The 8,484-nt window shown below is 37.1% G+C and overlaps 1 protein-coding gene across 18 annotated transcripts; it reads right to left on the bottom strand.

The window, feature by feature from the left end:
• Positions 1 to 1,128: 1,128 nt before the first annotated feature.
• On the bottom strand, positions 1,129 to 7,359 carry LOC104589893 (L10-interacting MYB domain-containing protein-like). 18 transcript variants are annotated; one of them, XM_010248353.3, is made up of 7 exons: positions 7,172 to 7,357; positions 6,955 to 7,017; positions 6,505 to 6,755; positions 5,394 to 5,589; positions 4,046 to 4,391; positions 3,452 to 3,964; positions 1,129 to 3,368 (listed from the first exon to the last, which is right to left on the bottom strand). In XM_010248353.3, the coding sequence occupies exons 5-7, from the start codon at positions 4,388 to 4,390 to the stop codon at positions 2,757 to 2,759; spliced, it is 1,470 nt and encodes a 489-aa protein (XP_010246655.2). In that variant the 5' UTR covers position 4,391; positions 5,394 to 5,589; positions 6,505 to 6,755; positions 6,955 to 7,017; positions 7,172 to 7,357; the 3' UTR covers positions 1,129 to 2,756. The 18 variants fall into 18 exon arrangements, 15 of the variants coding, with proteins under 15 accessions (XP_010246655.2, XP_010246659.2, XP_010246663.2 ...); XM_010248357.3 differs by having other exon boundaries at positions 5,394 to 5,534; XM_010248361.3 differs by having other exon boundaries at positions 5,394 to 5,477.
• Between the last annotated feature and the right edge of the window lie 1,125 nt (positions 7,360 to 8,484).

Raw genomic sequence — 8,484 nt, 5'->3', positions numbered from 1 at the left:
ATCATTTCTTACTCTTCGTAGGTGGTTTGAAACAAGGGCTCCGCCCCCTTTTCATTTTCATCTTTTATTTTAGCCAACTTTTCTTGGTCTAAAATAGCAATGGAGCCCCTTGTTCTTTTTCTTTTTTTTTTTGGGTCTAAAAAAACTCTTGCCTCCCTGTTTTCTTCTTAAGTTCGTTTTCTTTTCTTGGTCTAAAATAGGGGCTATATACCCCCTTCAGTTTTTCTTCTAAATTCCAATTTCTATTTCTAATGTTCTGTTTTGCATACTTTGTAAGACTACAAGAATCACAAGCACAAAAGTTAGCTTAGACCTTAGAGGTTTGTAGGTTTTATAAAAAACTAGTTCGTTAGGGGTAGAAACATGTAGACTTCCTTTTTTTTTTATTTCATCCCCTAGGCCTTGCCTAAGCCCCTGTGCGCCTCATGGTCGCCTAACCTTGCCTTGGCGCCTTGAAAACTAATCCTTATCGGTTTAATCTTATGCTGCCATACTTTGCATCCATCTTCCATTGAATTCGGTTCAAGTCAATGACAAACTAATCTGGAAACTTAACATAAGTACTTTTACTTGCAGGTCAACATATTCACTTCTAATGTCCCTAAAGGTGGAACTATCATCTTTTATAACAGATGCACCAAAGATTATCACAGGTCAGCGGATTTGGAAGCAAATTGTTATTACCCAGAATTACAGAACTCTTATGGAGGGATACTAGCTAGTAGAGGTTTCAAATTCTCACCTGTGTCTGATTTGCAAACTTGAAGATGAAACTGTTCAGTGACTGTTAAAGACTTAAAGGTACATATCTAGTATAAATTCTGCACCCCCCACCACTCCTTCCAAAGTCTCCTTTATTATATTGCCTCATAGAGTCCTTGAATAAGGGTATCATAAGTACTTCTATTAGGCTTCATCCTGCAACCAAGCATCTCCTTGGAAACGTTCAATGCCTGAGCAATCTCCCGCTTTTCAAAGTATCCTCTGATCAAGGTCGTGTCAGTGACAATATCAGGATTCAAATCAGAATTTTTCATGTGCAGACCTTTTAATAGATTGTGACCAATTTTCACGTTTCCAGCCCTACACACGCCGTGCACAAGTGTATAATACGTAACAACATCTAGGTTACAACCAAAACGGGACATTCTTTGAAAAACGAAACCCATCATCAAACATTGATTTCAGATAGAAACCCCTTCTGAGAATGTTAAATGTATACACAACTGAAACACCAGCCCTCGTTAGCATCATACAGTTTTTTTGTCATGGTCATCCTCCCTTGGAGGGGAAAACCCCTAACAATTGTATACCATGATAAATCCTTTCATCAGTTCCACCTGGCCGTAGCTCCTGATCAGGCTGTTGAAGAATCAATCTTGAAGCTTGAAGGTTCCTCTAGATTTCTTCTCCATGGAGAATAGGAGATTCTAAGCAGCATTGAGATTTCAAACAGAAAATGTCGAGCATCTCGAAGTAGGTCTGGTCATTGTGGGTTAAGCCATTCATTCATTGTCTTGGGCCCATTTGAAGAATCGGAAGGCTTTGACCAGGATCTTATGAGATGAAGAGTTTAAAGCACAGTGGGTTTGGAGAGATGGAGCTCTTGAGGTCTGGTGACCATGCTTTGTTGTTGATGAATCATGCTAGAGATCGATTTGTCTTGGTCTTTGATGATCTAGGTTTCATTGGGGAGGAAGGTTTGGGGTTCTGTTGGTTCTCCACCGTGTCTTCTCTGGCAATGATGTCAACATCATCGTTATCGGCTTGTTTTCCATCCAATGCTCAGGGAGTTGAAAAAGCACGCCTGCCACATGTGGTTAACTTGTATTGTCATCAATCTGCAATTGCTACATGTAATTAACTACATTTTTTGGCCGAAAGTGTAAAAAATGCAGAACCAAAAGTACAACACTGGCTGCTTAAGAACCCAAACTTGAACCTTAAGCAAGAAAATAGGTGAAATGATTAATAAGAAGTCCATACATGACAAATGATGCTCAATTGACTTTACCCAATACAATAAGCTTCTAACATGGGAACATAATCATGATTCAGATGGGCATCTCATTGCTCTAATATTCAAGGGTAACCAGCATGTAGGTGAATACAGTTCTGTTTCTTAGTAGACAATAATTCTAATACTGATAAATGAGCTAGCTACATAGATTATCTGAACACAAATAGTTAATGATCCCTATGCAACGATCTCAATAAAAGATAACACAAAGGTGAGTAATAAACATAGCATAATACACAGCATATTGCATCTACAACATACAAGGAGTATAATGTTTGTTGTTTGGCTATTGCATGGATGAACTTGTTTCTCAACTAGATCTTGTTGAAGAGAATGATGTCTATCTCCTGAATGCCTTGCTTTCAATCACCAAGAAACTTACCTACCTTAAAAACAGTATTTGTGATCTTCATAGACTGGGATAAAAGAACTAACGCCCATTGTTAGCATCAGTTTTCAACAAAAGAAGCAATGCCCAAAGTTAGTATCAGATTTTGCCATCACAAGTTGCAATGACGCCTGTGTCTAACCATAAAACATCCTTTATGGTTCTATTACCAATATCAGACACACAATGAAAAATATAGATGAGCATATGCCAAATGGAAACTGATCATTATAAACAAAAGACAGAAAGAAACAGACCACTATCTGAAACCATCTAGGTATCATAAAACAATAGTCTTCCTAACTCCTAAGGCAACAATTACAAATAATTTAGAGCCACTTCTTATCCCTAAAGGTCCTGCAGCCATGCCACTTGCAAGTCTCTAGACATGCCCAAGAATGTCTCTCTCCAGTGTTCTTTTTCAAACAACTCAGTTGCTGCCTTCACTTGTTGAATTTGAAGTCCATGCTGTGCATGTATCTCACTTACTACTTCCATGCATCTGGTAGCAGAGGTGTCCCTCCTCTCAACTTGTGCTTGCATCTTTCTTCGAGCCTCCAGTTCTGCCAACTGCAGCTGATACAACTTACACTTGTTCTTGTTTGCCTCTGCCCATGCTTGCATGGCAAATATCATCTTAGAGGACTGTTTTGGTTTCTTGCACTTCTTCATTAATAGTTGAAGGCCACTCTTCTCGGTGTTGTGCTCATTGGATTGTGTGGTGTCATCTATGAAGTCTGTCTGAGAGATCTCTGCAGCAGATTCATTTGCAGTTGCATTCTGTGTCCAAGTACCCCAAGGATCTGGTGTTTCTAAAACATGTTTTGCTTCATCATTTGAGGGATCCTCATTGTTTGTGTATGCCAAATTTCCACCAATGCTTGTTTCTGAGAATATAAAATTTAACTCATCCAAATATGGACAACCCTTCTTCCTAATTTTTTTGGCCCACCTGTGCTTCTGCAATTTATATTTTAAATCCAGTTAGTATCTTACAATGGTAAAAGCATTGTAAATATTTCTCACATTGTTAAAATCCTTACCATGTAAAGGTTTTCCCAGACAATCTCATTTGCTATTAGTTTCTTTGTCACAGGATCTATTGACACCCCCGGTTGCCTTATAATGGTGGAATAGTTAGCATGCTTCTTCTTTAGTTGGTGGAACTTATTTTTGAATTGCTCTCTACTGTAACTCTTTTTGTGGACTTTGTTGAAGTTTTCCACTATATACCTCCACCCATCAGCATTAAAAGTAGAACTGGGCTTGTTATTTTCCTTTACTTGATGCACCATCAAATCAATAAAACTTTTTACTTCAGCATCTGTCCAAATTGCCAATTCAACTTGCTTATTTTCATCATTTATAGTAATATTCTGTGTCGAGGTACCACGAGGATCTGATGTTTCTGGAACTTGCTTTACTTCATCATCCAAAGGTTCCTCATTGTTTCCATGTGCCAAATTCCCGCTAGCACTTGTTCCTGAAAATATGAAGTCTAATTCCTCCAAAAATGGGCATCCTTTCTTCCTAATTTGTTTGGCAAACTTATGTTTCTGCAATTATATTTTTCATCACGTTAGCAACTCACAATGGTAAAAGAATCTCAAATTTTCTAAGACAATTACAATCCTTACTGCATAAAGGTTCTCCCAGACATCAGAATTTGCTATTGGTTTCTTTGTGACAGGATCTATTGACACCCCTGGATGCCCCACAAGAGCATAATAGTCGGAATGCTTCTTCCTTAGCTGGTTGTACTTGTTTTTGAATTGCATTCTATGATAATTCCTGTTGTTGATTTTGTTGAAGTTCTCGACAATATACTTCCACCCCTCATAGTTAAACGTAGAAGTGGGTCTGTTGTTTGCCTTTACTTGATGTATCATAAGATCAATAAGGCTTTTTTCTTCAGCATCTGTCCAGTTTGCCACCTCAGCTTGCTTACTCTCATCATCAATCCGGATAGGTTGGGAATCCATCCTGGTCAAAGACGAAGCTTTATAAGACTACATGACATCCACCACCAAATCCAGATGTAGCTACCACAACACAAAGATAAAAAAAAAAACCATGGACACGATCAAGATTAGATCCCAATATCCATTCAATCATTAACAAAACATCTGGCCCTCTTGCCACCAACTTAGCTTCATGGCATCCATGTAAACAACAAACATATTAAAAAGATAAAATACACAAAATCAATCGCACACTAATATCCATTTTGCCATCTATGAAACATTTGGCCTTTGCTCCCACTTAAAAATAACAATAATAAACATACTAAAAAGAGAAAACGCATGCTACCATTCACACTTTAGAACCCATTTATTTATTAATAAAACATGAACATCTTGCTCTCCTTTCCATCCACTTGGGAAAGGAAAAAACAGGTACATTAAGAAAATCATACTAACAGATGATGCAACTACAAGACCAGTTAATACAAGCATTTGTTCTACCATATATCATTCAAAGGGAAGCCCAGTGCATGAAGCTCCCACCAATGCAGGGTCTGGGGAGGGACAAATGTACACAGCCTTACCCCTGCAGTTACACAGACGCTGTTTCCAAGATTTGAACCCTGGTCACCCAGGTCACAATGGAGCAACCCAACTGTTGCGCCAAGGCCCACCCTCTTCCACTAAGTATCATTGAAACAAACAAATAAAATAAGATTCTAGTGATAACATTATACACTTAACGAGGAAAATTATAAAGTATTGAACAACTAATAAAACATAGTTCTAAAAATTATTAGGAATTTGCAATCTGATTGCCCTTATGTATAAATAGTTGGAAGTGCGTGCAGAACAGCACCATTATTTTTCTGGTTATAACAGCCACTCTTTTTGTTGGTTTGATCGTTATACTACAAATTCTTGTTATCATGCATCTCCATCCATATCATAATACCTGAAAAACTCTACGTAAAATCAAGTCAATTCAACCAAGCATCAATTCCAGCTATTGATAACTTACTTTCATAGGCCCACTCGGAAACTCCACTCTATTGACAGTATGTCTATGCAGGTCCTTTTCTGCAATTCCGCTCAGCAGTCTTTACTATAGAAAAATAACTTTTAGATACTTCAGTAATTATAGGGCCACAGTTCACTGCATCTGTTCCAAGAAAGAGATGTAAAAGGGGGCCGTGCTACAAAAACATGAGCTTCACCTAAACAAAATTCATGACACCTTTTTTAAGTAAAGCCAATAGGAGAGCTAATATCATGCAATATCAACAATAGTTCCACCAATACACCATTCAAAGACAAACCACTTGATATGAGAAAATAAGTAAACTACATGTAGCCATGCTCCATATCCACCCTTCACCTTTGAAACACTGATGGACGTTTCAAAGGATTGAGCTGAAAATGCAAAGTAATGTATTGGATGTGTGAAATGTGACTAAATTCCTTAAAGTAAATAAAATGTTAGATGAGAGATAAACCCTGTTTCGGAAAAATTTAATATTCTTTATTTTGATGTAAATTTCACTTCTTAGGAGAGGTAACATCCCGTGCCTCTCCAAGGGCTGGTTGTAATGTTTTCAATATTTGATCTATTTGATAATCTACAAAATAATCTAATATTCAGCCCTCCATTTCTTGAAAGTTGAAACCATGCTTCAACAGGAAGTCTAAAACATGTTGTCTTCATAAATGTGGAAGGAAAAAGTCCCAGCGTCATCTCAAATTTTACAGAGACAACCATAATATCAACATATAGTCTTTTGATCTTCCTTTACTTTATTCATAACAGAATAAAAATTAAACAACCAAAGATTGCTCTTTTTAGTTTTAAATTTGTGGGATATGGTAATCAAATTATATAAGCAGTAATTTAGCAGTAAGCAGCTTGCACTTGAAATAACAAACTAAAAATCCTAAGAGGGTTTTTAGTACCAAAAAAGTGCTCGGGTCACCTATCCTACAGTTAAAATTCAAAAGTGTTCAAACTGAAGAGAGAGAGAGAGAGAGAGAGAGAGAGAGAGAGAGAGAGAGAGCATCCAGAATTTGCACCTTCAATGTTAGGAAAGTCTGAAGTTAGAATTGGCTATATTAAATTTTAATAAGAAAAGCCATACCTAAGTAGGGAAGGATATTATTGATGGATGAGATCACGATCTTTATACTAGCTAGTTCTGCATTCCACAATCGAATGAAAAAGATCGGAACCTAGTCGTTCGAGGCCGACAAAGAAAAAGGGAAAACACAGAACCAATGCCAAAAACATAGAAAAAGAATCAAGGGCTTGAGATTAAATAAGTTCAGAGCCTCGACGGTGACCAATTCGTGCTTAACCGGACAACTCAATCATCTCAAAGGAATCGAAACCCTGGAAAAAGAATACTCAACATTCAGGGTAAGACCAAGAAAGGAGGGGGGAGATGGTTACGATAACATCTCCAAACTCAACATTGTTAGAATGTTGATGAATCGTAACAGAAGCAACAGGATTGATGAAAAAAATTAAAAAAAAAAAAAAAAAAAAAAAAACTGAAGGATACAGTTAAATCAAAACCAATTAAACTTACTTTAGGGGAAAAAACAGTTCTCAAAGAACAATGAAATTTGAGATAACCCAGAGGAAATTGTGCCTGAAAATCGAAATTGAAGTTGTAAAAAGTTTGAAAACCCCTGCCAAGGCATTCATGCGAAAGATCCATTCGTTCTAAGTTTTCAATAAGCTTGTAATACAGGGATTCGTTAAGGTACGAGAAAGAGAGAGAGAGAGAGAAAAGAAGGCTTCACCTAGTATGGAGTAGAAGCAAGGACGCCGGAGTTGAGAGGGGCGATGCCGGAGTCGGGCCTGGATCTTATTTCGTCCGCTACAAGTGGAAGAAAAGACGTTTCCAGGTTTCGAAAATCCACAATTTTTGTTTTCAAAAACGACTTTAATCTCTTGTGGAAGTGGAACCCGTCCGTTTTCCATGTGTTATGTGATTATGAAAAAAAAGGAATTTCAGACAGTTTGTAAGACTGAAACGGCTGAACTGAGCTGAGCTGAAAGATTCAGCTAAGGTGGTTCAGCTGCTTGAAACGCTCTGAATAAATATGTATTTGGTATAGCTTTTGATTATTAAGTAGACGTTTGTACTTGATTTGTTTGTATAATCAAAATTAGTAATGATGAATAAATTGAAAAAATCATCAGTAGATGGCCAAAATGCTAAAGTAACGCCTATATAACGGCATTCAACGCCCATTTGGAAGGGAATTAGTATTAACTTGAATGCTGTGAAACTCTATGGTAATGCCCCACACTAGTGATAAAATATATGATGTCTACAGTGATAAATTAAATGGCTGTGGTCCAATGTATTCTTTTACTTACATGAATATCCAATTAATCTTAATTGAATCTTTAGGTTAACCAAAAAAAATAGGTTGTGAAATCAATGATAGTGTCTGACACCAGCTATAAATGCAAAGTGAGGGATTGAATGGTTGTAGATTATATATAATTTATGACTAACAAAGGCATACAGCCATTGCATTTAATTATCTAATCTCCCCAAATAAAGAGAGGGAAGCAAATGAGCATTTGACTGATAGTTGAATTGGGCTCTCAGGATTTTTCACTAAACACAGTTTATCCACCTTGGAAAGCCAGAAACAGAAATAGAGCTGTTTCAGTTACAAAATTCTCAAAACATTGCAGAATCATCAATCATGGGATGTTTGAAAAGGATTTCCTTTGGATTCCTTCCAAAAATTTGTTGTTCACGAACATGTTTCCAGTGATTTTGTAATCATTAATGATTCACGGTTGTATAGATTTTTGGCCCGGCAAAAGACCAATTAATAAAAATTACGTTCATGGTTGTTCGATTCCTAATAAACGTTTTCATATCTGGTTATTGCCGATTCTTGGATAGCCTTAAGCTTATAGTCGTTTTGTTCCACCGTTTAGAGATGGATTTGACAGTGGAAAGTTTTCTGTACCCTGAAGCCACTTTTTTCGTGTTCCCAAAGCTCAAAGACCAAATATAAGGCTCACATGATACAAGTAAAGAATTTTGTTGAATCTCAAGAAACAGAATTTGGGCTTTGGGCTTTGGGCT

The sequence above is a fragment of the Nelumbo nucifera genome, chromosome 1 (assembly GCF_055504915.1).
Source record: "Nelumbo nucifera cultivar China Antique chromosome 1, China Antique-T2T, whole genome shotgun sequence".
Classification (NCBI taxonomy): domain Eukaryota; kingdom Viridiplantae; phylum Streptophyta; class Magnoliopsida; order Proteales; family Nelumbonaceae; genus Nelumbo; species Nelumbo nucifera.
The sequence above is the reverse complement of the archived record's forward strand: the minus strand, read 5'-3'. Positions and strand labels throughout refer to the sequence as shown.

Bases quoted from the DNA above. Each gene is read 5' to 3' on its own strand.
- LOC104589893 (XM_010248360.3), bottom strand. From the start codon at position 4,390: ATGGATTCCCAACCTATCCGGATTGATGATGAGAGTAAGCAAGCTGAG. The intron at 3,965-4,045 runs GTAAGGATTGTA...ATATAATTGCAG, and splicing joins TCTGGGAGAACCTTTATGCA to AAACATAAGTTTGCCAAACA. The intron at 3,369-3,451 runs GTAAGGATTTTA...TATAAATTGCAG, and splicing joins TCTGGGAAAACCTTTACATG to AAGCACAGGTGGGCCAAAAA.